The 15,210-nt window shown below is 35.7% G+C and overlaps 1 protein-coding gene across 1 annotated transcript in view; it reads left to right on the top strand.

Annotated features, from left to right (window-relative positions):
• The window catches only part of PALS2 (protein associated with LIN7 2, MAGUK p55 family member), a 110,376-nt gene that overhangs the window by 49,613 nt on the left and 45,553 nt on the right, over positions 1-15,210 (top strand). Inside the window, exon 2 of the mRNA XM_069461748.1 lies at positions 5,936-6,057. Coding sequence (XP_069317849.1) covers positions 5,941-6,057 — 117 coding nt within the window. The 5' untranslated portion in view covers positions 5,936-5,940. The remainder of the gene's footprint in view (positions 1-5,935; positions 6,058-15,210) is intronic.

Below are 15,210 nucleotides of genomic sequence, written 5' to 3'. Positions count from 1 at the left end.
GATGGGGCCCATCTCTCATTATTCTTTGTTATAACTTTATCACATTTTCTTTTGTTTATCTTTTCATACGGTTTTAGGATAATATAGTTGAAAGAACTATGTATTGTGTTTTGATTAGAAATCCACCAAATGTACAAATTCGTTGAGGAATGGTTGACAACATTATAATATTTAAGATTCCTTTTTTAGTTGGCAATTTATTAGTGTTTCACTTAAATTCCATATAATCAAGAATCAGTAACAACTTATAAGATCTTCAAAATAACTAAGGATATATTTTACAATCTCTATCGCTTTTCTACCCACTTATTTAATTAAGCACCAATAAAACATCAAGCACCTCAAGAATCAGTGTAGAATTGTGGTCCCCAACCCTGGGCTGACCTGTCTGTGGCCTCTTAGGAACTGAGCCACACAGCAGGAGGTGAGCAGCGGGGGAGCAAGCAAAGCTTCATCTGTATTTACAACTGCTCCCCTTCACTTGCATCACCCCCTGAGTTCCACTTCCTGTCAGATGAGCAGTGGCTTTAGATTCTCATAGGAGCATGAACCCTACTGTAAATTGCGCATATGAGGGATCTAGGTTGTGAGCTCCTTATGAGAATCTAATGCCTGATGATCTGAGGTGGAGCTGAGGTGGTGATGCTAATGCTAGGGAGTGGCTGCAAATACAGATTATCATTAGCAAAGAGGTTTGACAACACAGAGACCATAATAAATCAATTGCTTGCAGACTCATATCAAAATCATATCAGTGAGTGGCAAGTGACAATTAAGCTGGATCTGGTGGCAGGCTTAAAGTCAGAATCTGACACTTATTTTAGTTTGCGTGTGGCCCAGCCTTTGTTTTATTTACCACATCCATCCGTGCCTTTTTCCCCACACTGTGAACTTGTCTCAGTCACAGTTTTGGCAAGCCCACAAGCTAATCCTAGCAAAAAACGAGTAAAAAACAAACGTCGTTGGAGAGCTTCTTGGAAAAGGGGGAAAGACCCAATGATGAGCCAGCAGAAGACTCTAAGACTGCCAACAAAATGGAAGTGGCATTTAAAAGAAAATACCAAGAGTCCTACTTAAATTACAGGTTCATTGCAAAAGGTGATTCACATTTTGCAAGCCTGCTTTGTATGACATGTTGACCGGCTAGCCAAAAAAGCCATGAAATCTTTAAAACTGCTTCTCCACATGGAGCCCAAGCACTCTGTAGTAAAAGACAAGCCTTTGGAGTTTTTTCAAAAGAAAAAAACATGAACATGAAGAGCAGAAACAATTATTGACGGCCACGACTTCATCAAATGTGTCTGCACTGAGAGCATCATTCTTAGTGGCTAACCGCGTTGCTAAAGCTAAAAGGCCCTTACTGTTCGTGAAAAGTTGATCCTGCCAGCTGCTAAGGACATTTACCTTGAACTTTTAAGAGAGGCTGCGGTTCAAACGGTGGCACATGTTCCTCTTTTGGCTAGCACCATAACTAGATGAATTGATGAAACAGCAGAGGATATTGAAGCACAATTGTTAGGATTAGTGAGTCACCATGGTACACAATCCAGGTTGATGAGTCTGCTGATGTTGACAACAAGGCAACAGTGTTTGTTTTTGTGGGATATATTTTTCAGGAGGATGTGCTTGAGGATATGTTATGTGCACTTTTGTTGCCAACCAACATCATAGCTGCAGAACTGTTCAAGTCTTTGAATGATTACATAGCAGGAAAACTGAATTGGTCATTGTTTGTTGGTATATACACAGAGTGGCTTTCTGGTTTCACTACTCGGGTCAAGGAGGTCGCTTCTGAATGTGAATCTATGCACTGTATCATCCATAGAGAAATGCTGGCTAGCCAAAAAATGTCAACTGAACTAAACGTTTTGCAGGATGTAATTAAAATGATCAGCCACATTAATGTACATGCCCTTAACTCCATGTCTGTTCACATAGTTCTGTGGGGAAGTGGATGCAGAGCACACACGTCTTCTTTTATACACAGAAGTGAGATGACTTTCTAAAAGTAGATCACTGGCCAGAGTTTTTGAGTTATGAGAGCCACTCCACAGATTTCTTTTAGAAGAACAGTCACTGCTGTGACAGAATGGGTCACAAAATTTGCTTACTTATATGACATATTCAACCTGCTCAACGAACTCAATCTGTCACTTCAGGGGAGATCCACAACTATGTTCACTGCAGATATGGTGGCTGCATTCAAAGGCAAACTGGAATTATGGGGGTGATGAATGAACATTGAGATTTTTGACATGCTTCAAACATTAGCAGAGATTTTGAAAGAGGCTGAGCCAACGCCGCCTTTCTCCCAGCTAGTGCATAATCACCTGTCTCAGCTTTCAAAAGAGTTTGAACATTACTTCCCAACCACTAAAGACCCCCAAACTGGGAAGGAATGGATCCGTGACCCATTTATGGATAAGCCAGGTGAATTGACTTGGGCTATGCTAGAAGAGGATCAACTGTTTGAGATTGCAAATGACATTGGACTTAAAAGTATTTTTGAGACAACTTCAAATCTCCATACCTTCTGGATTAAAGTCAAGGCAGAATATCCTGAGATTGCCACAAAAGCACTGAAAAGCCTGCTTCCATTTCCAACACCCTATCTTTGTGAAGCAGGGTTTTCTGCAGTGACAGCAACTAAAACAAGATTACGGAGTAGACTGGATATCAGCAACACACTTCAGATGTCACTGTCTCCCATCACCCGCGGATGGGACCATATAGTTGCAGAAAATCTAGTTGCAGAAAAACCAGCTCAGGGCTCCACTGATTCTGCATTATGGTGAGTCGTATAATTGTTTCATTATATATTACAGTGCAGTGAAAATAGAAATAAAGTTTACAATGGATGTAATACACTTGAATCATCCCCAAACCATCCCCTCACCCAGGTCCGTGAAAAAATTGTCACCCATGAAACCGGCCCCTGGTGCCAAAAAGGTTGGGACCACTGATAAAAGATACATTTTCTTTTAAATGTTCAGTACAACTGGAGATTTGAATACTGACTAGATACATGATAACATTAAGGAATTATTGTTAATTTTGTAAGTATGCCTACAGCATTTTGGTTATATTGTTTAAAAAGAATCTGATCTTTTAGAAATGTACGCTGAAATACTGTATCTGGGATTTGCTTCAAAGTCATGCAGGTAGAAATATATAGGGATATGAAACAAGATTGGCCTTGAGTTGCTAATCAGAGCTGATAATTGTTGGGTTCATTGTATTATCCTGTTTTCCTTTGTATGTGTTTGAAATTTTTCATAATAAAAGTTAAAAATAAAGACAAATGTAAAATGTCAAAGGAAAGAGAAATAAGTCATCATGAGAAGTAGAACTAAGTACATTCATAGCTACAGGGCAAAAGTACTTTTAGAAATTGATTTTATTGTTCTCTGCCCACATAAAGGTACTTTGGACATTGTTAAACAACTTTATGAAGTAAGGGTTGATTTTATTCTTTATTTCCTAGTGTCTTTTTTCTTCATCTTAGTCCAGTACTCGGTTTCCTCCTCGTTTCCAGTGTACATTATGCTCCTGTTCATCTCTTCCAGAATTGTCAGTCATTTACACAGACTGGGTAGGAGACCTATAGATGAACCTGTCCCAATTAAAGCACAAGAAAGGAATGCTTTGGGATGGAGATCAGGAATAGGAGTTAGGAAATAGATATGATAGAGTACTAGAAAAATATTTTAGCATTTGGAAAAATATAGAAATGCAAGAAACTTTGTTGGAACATTTGGAAAAATGTTCCATATGAAAATCATTATTGATTTTATAACTAATTGAGAGTCTGAAGAGAAGATAAAAGCTTAAACTTCTAGTATTCTAACAGAAAATACATAATGTCCAAAATGGGTCAGTCAAAAAGTAGCACTATTAGCATATTATCCAGGAGTAAAAGAAACCATTAATAGGTCTGATTAAGAGAAATGGCTAATAAATGCATAGTAATTACTTTTGGGGAGTAAGATAAGTTGGGAGAAGGGTGGGCAGCATGGAACAAAGAACTGGTGTATTTCGTTATAAGCCATTTAGTAGTACCATCTGACTTCAAGCAGTGTGTTTTATTTTAATAAAAAAGTTAGTATTAAAAACAATTGCTGTATTAGTAAATTTATTATAAAGAAACATCAAAAGGCCTTTAATAAAATTAGTCCTAATAAAATTAAGGCTATGATATTGAATGAGGAAGAGTTCTAGCTTCACTCTCTTAGATGTGCATATCCAATTCTACCACCAATTGTTGAAAAAACTCTTCTTTATTGAATTTTCTTGCCACTCTGTCAAAAATCAATTGACCATAAATTTATGGATTTATTTCTAGACGTTATCTGTCTGTATGGTACATCCACAGAGTTTTGCTTACTGTAACTTTTTTAATGAGTTTTGAAATTGAGAAGTATGAATTCTCCAGCTTTGTTCTTCTTTTTGAAGATTTTTTTGGCTATTCTGGGTGTCTTGTGTTTTTATGTGAATTGTGGATGAGCTTGTCAATTCCTGCAAAAAAAAAAAAAAAAAGGCAGCTGAGATTTTAATAGAGATTGCATCAAACCTGTAGATCAGTTTGGGGACTATCGCCATCTTAATAACATTGTCTTCCAGTCCATGAATATGGGATGTCTTTCCATTTATTTAGGTCTTCTTTTATTTTTTCCATGATATTTTATAGTTATGGGGTACAAATTTTATACTACTTTTGTTATATTAATTTCTCATTATTGTTTTTGATACTACTATAAAAAGACTGGTTTTCTTAATTTCATTTTTGGATTGTTTGTTGCTAGTATATAGAAATACAGTTGCTGTATTTTGATCTTGTATCCTGAAGCCTTGGTGAACTTATTAATTCTAATAAATTTTTTGTGTGTAAGGATTTTCCATATACAAGATGATAAAATCTGCAAATAAAGATAGTTTTACTTTTTCCTTTCCAATCTGGATGCCTTTTATTTCTTTTTGTGGATAAACTGCCCTGGCTGGAACCTCCAATACAAAGTTGAATAGAAATGTCAAAAGTAGACAACCTTGTCTTATTCCTGACCTTAGAGGGAAAGCTTAGTGGTCTTTCACCATTAAGTGTGATGTTAGGTGCAGGTTTTTCATAGATGCCTTTTATCAAGGGTGAGGAATTTCCCTTCTATTTCTAGTTCGATGAATGTTTTTATCATGCAGGTTTTGAACTTTGTCAGATACTTTTTTGTCTGTCTATTGAGATGTCATTTGGTTTTTATTCTTTGTTCTGTTTATATAGTATACATGATTTTCATATGTTGAGCCATTCTTTTATTCTTGGGATAAACTGAACTTGGTCCTTGTGTACAATCCTGTTTAAATGTTGCTGGGTTCAGTTTGCTAGGATTTTATTAAAGATTTTTGTATTTGTATTTATAAGATATATTGGCTATAATTTCTTGTTCTGGATTTAGTGTCAGGATAATTGGCCTCATAGAATGAGTTGGGAAGTGTTCCCTTGTCTAATTTTTGGAAGAGTTAGTAAAGTGTTGGTTTTATTCCTCTTTAAATGTTTGATGGAATTCACCACTGAATGCTTGTTCTGGGCTTGTGGGAAGTTTTTTGACTAGTAAATCTAGCTTTTTTACTTTTTATAAGTCTATTCAGATTTTATATTTCTTCTTGAGTAATGTTTTTAAATTTGAAAAATATAAAGCAAGTGTAAGGTTGTAAGAATGTATAGGTAGTCTCATAAAGTCCAAATTGCATATAAAAATCAATCCTGCTTATAATTCATGGGAAGTCAGCTCAAAATTCACACTGTTTAACAGTTCAGTTTTTAAAAATGTGATTTTTTTAAAAAGACCCTTCTTAATGTCTATTTATTTGCATTTTTAAAAATAATGTTACCCCATAATGGCTTGGAATTTAAGTTTTTGTTTTTTTTATGTTACTTTTATTTCAGCAGCAATGCAGCAAGTCTTGGAAAACCTTACGGAGCTCCCCTCATCTACAGGAGCAGAAGAAATAGACCTAATTTTCCTCAAGGGAATTATGGAGAATCCTATTGTAAAATCACTTGCTAAGGTATATTGGTTTATTCATAAGATTACTGAATTATTTTGAAAATTGTCTTTACAGAGATTTTTTTCAGATATTACTGTTTTAGAAGTTGTTTGATAAACCTTTGGTTTAGTTAGCAAATAATAACACTTACCATATAATGAAATCTTAATGTATATAAAAATGAGGCCACTGTTGCCTTTTCTATTCTGTCTTTAAATACAGGATGAAATGACTCTCAGTTTTGGCCTATCACTTTTAAGGTTCAGAGAAATCATGTCTGCACAGTTTGTGTTACAGCAGAATTTGTGAAAAAGATCCTGGCCCTATTTCTGTTTTTAATAACAGGGAGGTACCTGTTTTTCTTTTATAATAAATATTTCCTTTATTTAGTACTTTTTGAAATCTTGTGTTTTCTTGCATACCGCTGATATTTTAAGTCTGTTTCCATGGTCAACTCTAGAGTAATTGCCTTAACTTATTCATAAATATACTTACAACCATTTTTGGTACAGTTTTATTTCACTTCTGTGTACTATTTCCCATAAAAATTTTTAACATAGAAATTTTAACATCATTAAAGCTTAGTGTATTACCTACTTCACAACCCTGTTATCCCATCTTTAGAGTTCCCCAAGTGATTCTTGCTTTCAAGAACTGTGCCACATGCCTTCCCTGACCTTTCCTTCATGTAGCCATCCCATCATTCCTTTTACTTTTTGCTCTCTGAGAATGTTGATTTTACCTTCTTTTGTGATCTTTTTTTAGCCATAGTCTGTTATTTGTTTTCTTCCAAGTCTTCTGAAAAATATCTCTTACAAAGTTTTCCGTTAGTAGGAGTGAATTAATGGTGCAGATACTTTATTTTATTCACAAACTTATTTGTATGGTCACTTGGTAAAGACTCCTAAGTAGAAACAAATCCACTTGCAAATCATCCAACCAGAATTTTTATTTAATTATTTTTGATTGTAGTCTTTCCAAAGTTTATTAGATGTTTTTATATTTTAATTATATACAAGGTATTACTTTCAGATTCAGACTTCTTGTCATAAACATTAATCACTACTATGTTAAGGTAAAGTAATAGCTCTAGGGTCTGTTGAAATAAGTAGTAGCCGTTTATGCCTATATTAAGTGGCTTACCCAAGGTTTTATGGTACTTTTAAAATAGCTTTTCACTCTTCCCTTGATGTCATATGGTTGATTGTCAGTTTTTATTGTCCATGTGTCTGTTGCACCCCTGTCTCCGTGTTTATTTAATATCTGGCTTTTGATCGGTAGATTTGTAAACCATGTAATAATATTATGTAAGACATAGTTTACAAAGGTCTTTAAAATATATATTGTACTATTTTGTCTTTGCCATAGCTTTATGAATGAAAAGTAAAACTCAAAGTAGGTTAAGTGTTCTACCTAAGATCACTTTGCTAGTAAATGATAGAGATTAAGTTTAGGCCAGTTGTTCTGTCTTCAAATTCTGTGCTTTGTCTGCTACAGCACAGCATATCAAGGTGTCTGTACGTGTGTGTGTATTTATTCTTAAGAAATTCTGTGAATAAAAATTTATTGGTTTTGTGTCACTAATGTTGGCCTATCAGGATTATCTTATTCATTATTCTTAACAGATGAAATGGTTAGATGGCTTTTGAGCAGGTAAGGTGCTATAGTACTCTTGGTGATAAAGATAAAATAAAGACTAGACTTAGTAATATCCAGTATTCAAGCAGATTTTCAATAAGTAAAAGCAGTGGTAGTTGAGTACTCCAGCAATGTAGGTAGAGAAATTCCAGGAATAAAGGAGGACATCAGCTTCCAAGACAGAGATAGTAAGTCACAGCTGGTCAACATGCTCAGTATAATAAGTAGAGGAAAAAAGAGAGGCATGCACTGCTAGACATGCAGAAAGACAGGAACATGTAACCAATAATTAGAAAACAAGAGAGGCATTCCCATAGATGGTCCTTCTGTTAGAGTTTGTAAGTAAGGATTTAAAAATAATTTATTAATACATTTTTAACAGAAGAAAAGAGAAAAATAACAGGTACTATTCTATTTTACTAGAAAATCAAAATAAAATATAGTCAAATGGACATTAGAATCAAAAATACAATATCTGAAATGAGCTCATTTGATGGGTGATATGGTTTAGATGTTTGGCCCCTCCAAATCTCCTGTTGAAATTTGATCCCAACTGTTGAATGTGGGGCCTGGAGGAGGTGTTCAGGTTATAGAGGCAGATCCCACATGAATGGCTCGGTGCCCTCCCTGAGATAATTAATGAGTTCTCGCTTTATTAGTTCACACTTGAGAGCTGGTTGTCTAAGAGCTCGGTACCTCTTCCTCCCCCTCTTTGCTCCTTCTCTCACCATGTGACACCTCTGCTCCCCCTTCACCTTCTGCCTTGATTGGAAGCTTGGTGAAGCCCTCACCAGAAACAGACACCGGTGCAATGCTTCTTGTCCAGTCTGTAGAACCAGGAGCCAAATAAACCTCTTTTCTTTATAAATTACCCAGCCTTAGGTATTTTCTTTATAACAGTGCTAAATGGACTAATACAATGGGTTTAATAGAACACTAGACACAGCAGAAGAGGGAATTAGTGAATTTGAAGACAGGTCAATAGAAAATATTCAAACTGAAACTCAGAAAAGGGAAAATGAATAAAAGAACAGAGACTATGTGAGATATACTCAAAAGATCTAACATATGTATGTAATTAGTATCTCAGAAAGAAAGGGGAGGGGGAAGAGGAAATATAGGCATACCTCATTTTATTGTACTTTATTGTGCTTTGCAGATGCTACATTTTTTATAAGTCAAAAATTTGTGGCAACTTGCATTGAGCAAGTATATCAGCATCATTTTTCCAACAGCATGTACTCATTGTGTCTGTGTCACATTTATGTAATTCTTGCAATATTTCAAACTTTTTATTGTATCTGTTATATTGATCTATGATCAGTGATCTTTCATGTTACTACTATAATTGTTTTGGGGTGCCACAAGCCATCCCCTATAAAACACTGAACTTAATTGATAAATGTTATGTGTATATTCTGACTGCTCCCTCCACCAGCCATTCTCGCTTCTCTCTTTCTCTTCTCAAAATTCCCTATTCCCCAAGACACAATATTGAAATTAGGCCAATTAATAACCCTACATTGGCCTCTAAGTGTTCAAGTGAACAGAAGAGTCGCACGTCTCTCACTTTTAATCAAAAGCTAGAAATGATTAAGCTTAGTGAGGAAGGCATGTCAGAACCAAGGTAAGCCAAAAGCTAGACCTCTTGTGCCAAACAGTTACCAAGTTGTGAAGGCAAACGAAAAGTTCTTGAAGGAAATTAAAAGTGCTACTCCAGTGAACACACAAATGATAAGAAGGCGAAGGAGCTGTATTGCTGATATGCACAAAGGTTTAGTGGTATGGATAGAAGATCAAAGCAATCACAACATTCCCTTAAGCCAAAGCCCAATCAGAGTAAGGCCCTAACTCTGCAGCTCTGTGAAGGCTGAGAGAGGTGGGGAAGCTGCAAAAGACAAGTTTGAAGCTAGCAGAGATTAGTTCTCTGCTAATGGTTTATGGAAAGAAGCCATCACCATAACATAAAAGTGTAGGGTGAAGCAGCAAGTGCTCATGGAGATCTAGCTAAGTTCATTGATGATCTAGCAAGTTATCTAGAAGTTATCCAGAAGATCTAGCTAAGATCATTGATGATCCAGAAGTTATCCAGAAGATCTAGCTAAGATCATTGATGAAAGTGGACACAGTAAACAACAGATTTTCCATGTAGATGAAACAGCCTTATGTTGGAAGAACATGCCATCTGAGACTTTCTTAGCTGCAGAGAAGTTGATGCCTGGCTTCAGAGCTTCAAAGGGCAGGCTGACTCTTTTGTTAGGGGCTAATGTAGCTGGTGACTTTAGGTTGAAGCCAATGTTCATTTGCCGTTCTGAAAATCCTAGAGCCCTTTAGAATTATGCTAAATCTGCTCTGCCTGTGTTCTTTAAATGGAAGAACAAAGCCTGTATGGCAGCACATCTGTTTACATCATGGTTTACTGAATATATTAAGCCCACTGTGGAGACCTATTACTCAGTAAAAAAGAACCTGGTCACCCAACAGCTCTGATGGAGATATACAAGGAAATTAGTGTTGTTTTCATGCCTGCTAACACAGTATCCATTCAGCAGCCCATGGTTCAAGGAGTAATTTTGACTTTCAAGTCTTATTATTTAAAAAATACATTTTATAAGGCTGTAGCTACTATAGATAGTGATTCCTCTGATGGATCTGAGCAAAGGAAATTGAAAACCTTCTGGAAGGATTCAGCATTCTAGATGCCATTAAGAACATCTGTGATTCATGAGAAGCGTTCAAAACATCAACATTCACAGGAGTTTGGAAGAAGTTAATTCCAACCGTCATGGATGACTTTGAGGGGTTCAAGACTTTTTTTTTTTTTTTCTTGAGACAGAGTCTCGCTCTGTCACCCGGGCTAGAGTGAGTGCCGTGGCATCAGCCTAGCTCACAGCAACCTCAAAACTCCTGGGCTTAAGTGATCCTATTGCCTCAGCCTCCTGGGTAGCCGGAACTACAGGCATGCGCCACCATGCCCCGCTAATTTTTTTTTATATATATGTTTTAGTTGGCCAGATAATTTCTTTCTATTTTTAGTGGAGATGGGGTCTCGCTCTTGCTCAGACTGGTCTCGAACTCCTGACCTTGAGCTATCCACCCGCCTCGGCCTCCCAGAGGGGTTGAAGACTTAAGTGGAGGAAGTCTCTGCAGATGTGGTGGAAGTAGCAAGAGAAGTAGAGCTTGAAGATGTGACTGAATTCCTGCAATCTCATAATAAAACTTTAATGGATGAGGAGTTGCTTCTTATGGATGACCAAAGAAAGTGATTCCTTGAGATGAAATCTGGTGAAGATTCTGTGAACATTGTTAAAATGACAACAGAGGATTTAACATATTACATAAACTTGATAAAGCAGTGGCAGGATTTGAGAGGATTGATGCCAATTTTGAAAGACGTTCTACTGTGGGTAAAATGCTGTCAAACACCATTACATGCTACAGAGAAGTCTTTCATAAAAGGAAGAGTCAAACAGTGCAGTGAACTTTACTGTTGTCTCATTTAAAAAAATTGCCACAGCCACTCCAACATTTAGCAACTGCCACCCTGATCAATCAGTAGTCATCAACATTGACATTAGACCCTCCACTGTCAAAAAGATTACAAGTTACTGAAGGCTTAGATGATCATTAGCACTTTTTAGGTTTAAAGCATTTTTTAATTAAGATATGTGCATTGTTTTTTAGACATAATGCTATTGCACACTTAATAGTCTACAGTACAGTATAAACATAACCTTTATATGCACAGGGAAACCAAAAAATTTGTGTGACTCACTTTAATGTTATATGGCTTTACTGTGGTAATATGGAACCAATCCTACAATATCTCTGAGCTATGCCTCAGAGGGATGTTGAAACCTCCAAGTATATTAGTGGATTAATCCCTTTTTTTCTGCAATTCTGTCAGATTTTGCCTCATATTTTAATGCTCTGTTGTTAAACACATATATACATCGGATTGTTATATCTTCTTGGAGAATTATCCATTTTATTATTACATAATGCCCCTCTTTGTTCCTGATAATTTTTCTTGATCTGAAGTCTCTTCTGTCTGAAATTAAAAATAGGAACTCCAGCTTTCTTTTGATTGATGTTAGATAGTGTATCTTTCTCTATACGTTTACTTTTAATCTACCTGTATCTTTACATTTAAAACAAGATTTTGTAGACAACATATACTTGAATCTTATTTTTTTTAATCTACTCTGTCTCTTTTATTTGGTGGGCATTGATTTTTAAAGTGATTATTGATAGAATTTGATTAATATCTTCCATATTGTTATTGTTTTCTATTTGCTGCCCTCGTTTTTTCTTTCCTTCTTTCATTCCTTTTTTCCTGCCTGTTTGCCTTCCTGCCTGCCTTCTTTCTTTTTTTGTCTCCCACTCATGTTCTGCCTTCTCTGCTTTAACTGAGCATTTTATATGATTTCATTTTTTTCTCCTCTCAGCATATTATAATTCTTTTTAAAAACTTTTTAGTGGTTTTCCTTGATTTTGCAGTATGCATTTGCAATCTAAACTACATTTAGATAACACTACACCACTTCATGTGTAGTGTGACTACCTTATGTTGGAATATTTCCCATTTCTCCCTCCTGTCCCTTATAACATTGCTGCCGTTCATCTTATTCATCTCATTTGTCCATAAGCTATACTGACCAAATTCATTGTTGCTATTATGATTGTCAACAAACTATTATATAATAAGCCAATTAAGAATAAGAAAAATAAAAGATTTTATTTTACCTTTATTTTTTCTCTAGTGCTATTCCTTTTTTTTTTTTTTTTTTTGAGACAAAGTCTCTCTCCGTTGCCCAAGCTAGAGTGCAGAGGTGTCATCACAGCTGACTGCAACCTCAAACTCCTGGGTTCAAGTGATCCTCCTGCCTCAGCGTCCGGAGTAACTGGGACTATAGATGCACACCACCACACCTGGCTAATTTTTCTGGTTTTTTTTTTTAGAGACAGGGTTTTGCTTTTGCTCAGGTTGGTCTTGAACTCATGACCTCAAGCAATTCACCTGCCTTGGCCTCCCAGAGGGTTAGGATTGCACGTGTGAGCCACCACACCTGGCCTAGTGCTCTTCTTTATGTAGATCTGTCTGAGTTTTGGACTTATATAATTTTCTTTCCTTCTCAAAAACTTCTTTTTAACATTTCTTGCAAGGCAGTTGTACTAGCATCAAATTCCTTTAATTTTTGTTTGTTTGGAAAGGACTCTCTTCTTCATTTTTGAATGACAATTTCACCGGGTAGATAATTCTAGATTGATGGGGCTTTGTCTTTTAGCATTTTAAGTATTTTACTCTACTCTTTTGTCTGCATGGTTTCTGAAGAGAAGTCCAGTATAATTCTTAAGATTGTTCCTACATAAGTAAGTTGTTTTTCTCCCCTTTGGATGCTTTCAAGAGTTTCTCTTTGTTTTTGATTTTCTGCAGTTGGAATATGGCATGCCTAGCTCTTTTTGGTGTTTATCTTGCTCAGTGCTCTTTGAGCTTCCTGAGTCTGTGGTTTGGTGTCTTTCACTAATTTTGGAAAATTCTCGGTCATTATTGCTGCAAATATTTTTTCTGTGTCTTTCACTCTTCTTCTGGTAAACCATTTGTAATTGTCCCACAATTCTGGGATATTCTGTTCTGTCATTTTCATTCTTTTTTTTTTATTTGTATTTCACTTTTAGTAGTTTCTATTGACATGTCTTCAAGCTCACTGATTTTTTTCTTCAGCTATTTCTAATATGAGCCTGTTGAAGGCATTTTTTTATTTGTTACAGTGTTTATTTCTAGCTTCCTTTTGATTCTTAGAGTTTCCATTTCTCTGCTTATATTACCTATCTGTTCTTACATATTACCCACTTTTTCCATTAGGGCCCTTAGCATATTAGTCATAGTGTTTTTAAATTACCAGTCTGATAGAATTATCATGTAACATCTCTGCCATATGTGAGTCTGGTTCTAATGCTTGCTCTTACTCTTCAAACTGTGTTTTTGTAATTTTTATTGAAAGATGGACATAAAGTACTGGGTAAAATAAAGTGAGGTAAATAAGCTTTTAGTGTGAGGTTTATGTTTATCTAGGTAGGAGTTAGGCTGTGTTTACTGTTGCTGTAGGTGTCTGTCAGAAGCTAAAATTTCCTCTGATACCTTGTTTTTGTCTCTTCCTTTGTCTTAAGAGACTTCTTGTTAAATAAGGTCTAAGATGTGCAGTTCTTTCAGTTGTATTCCCTGTTTTTATATCAGAACCCTATTGATGTATTGTGAGGTATGAAGAGGAGGGGAAGTGTTCTGTATTTCTATGATTAGGTCTTAATCTTTTAGTGAGCCTGTGCCCTAGGCTGTGACCACCCTAAGTGCTTCTCAGTTTGTTTCCACCCCTCCCCGCTTAGGTGAAACAAGAAGGCTAGATGAGGGTGGAGTTGTTTTAATAATTGTTGCTTTGTAGGAAGTTTTGAAATCAGGAAGTTTGAGTACTCCTGGTTTATTTTTCAGGATTTTTTTGTCTGTTCCAGGTTCCTTGCGTTTTCATAAGCATTTTAGAATGAGTTTGTCAGTTTCCACAGAGAAGTCAGCTGGGACTCAGATAGTCATTGCATTGAATCTGTAAATCATTCTGGGAAGTACTGCCATCCTAACAATGTTAAATCTTCTAATCCATGAACATGGTATGATTCTTCGTTTATTTAAATCTTGAATTTCTTTCAACAATGTTTTGTAGTTTTCAGAGTATAAGTGTTGCACTTTTGTTAAATTTACTCCTAAGTATTTTATTCTTTTTGATGCTATTGTGAATGGAATTGTTTTCTTAATTTCATTTTCAGATTTTTCATTATAGTGTGTAGAAATACAATTGATTTTTCTACATTGATGTTATATCTTGCAACCTTGCTGAGCTTGTTTATTGGTTGTAGTAAGTAGTCTTTTAGTGGACTCCTTAGCATTTTCTAAATACAAGGTTATGTCATCTGAATAAAGATAGTTTTACTTCTTTCTTTCCAATCTGGATTGGATGGCTTTTTTTTTTCTGCCTAATTTACCTGACTGTAACCTTCAGTACAAATATTGAATAGAAGTGGTAAGAGTACACATCTTTGTCTTGTTTCTGATCTCAGAGAGAAGCATCTAATCTTTTACTTGTAAGCATATTGGAGGTTGCGGGTTTAATACTGCCTGTTCTAAACCTTGATTTTTGCAGAAGATTCCATATCAGTACCTATAGAGCAACTTTATTCTTTGTAAAGGTGCCATAGTATTCCATTATACAAATATAGTACAGTTTTTTTTTTTTAGTACACCACCTGATAGATACTTAGATGATCTTTTTTCTTACAAGTCATGCTATAATCTTAATTTTGCTATGTTATTTTATACGTGTATGTATATATGTTTAGGCTAAATCTTAGAAGAATCACTATAATTTTGGTAGATGTGGTCAGATTGCTCACCAGTATGTTTCCACTGGGGAAAAAAATAGTGAGAGTGCCTGTCTTCTCCCACATTATCACCAACATGGTATGTTGTCAGGATTTTTATTCTTGCCA

This window comes from Eulemur rufifrons, chromosome 29, assembly GCF_041146395.1.
Source record: "Eulemur rufifrons isolate Redbay chromosome 29, OSU_ERuf_1, whole genome shotgun sequence".
In the NCBI taxonomy this organism is placed as follows: domain Eukaryota; kingdom Metazoa; phylum Chordata; class Mammalia; order Primates; family Lemuridae; genus Eulemur; species Eulemur rufifrons.
Note: the sequence above shows the minus strand (reverse complement) of the source record. Positions and strands in the feature narration are given on the sequence as shown.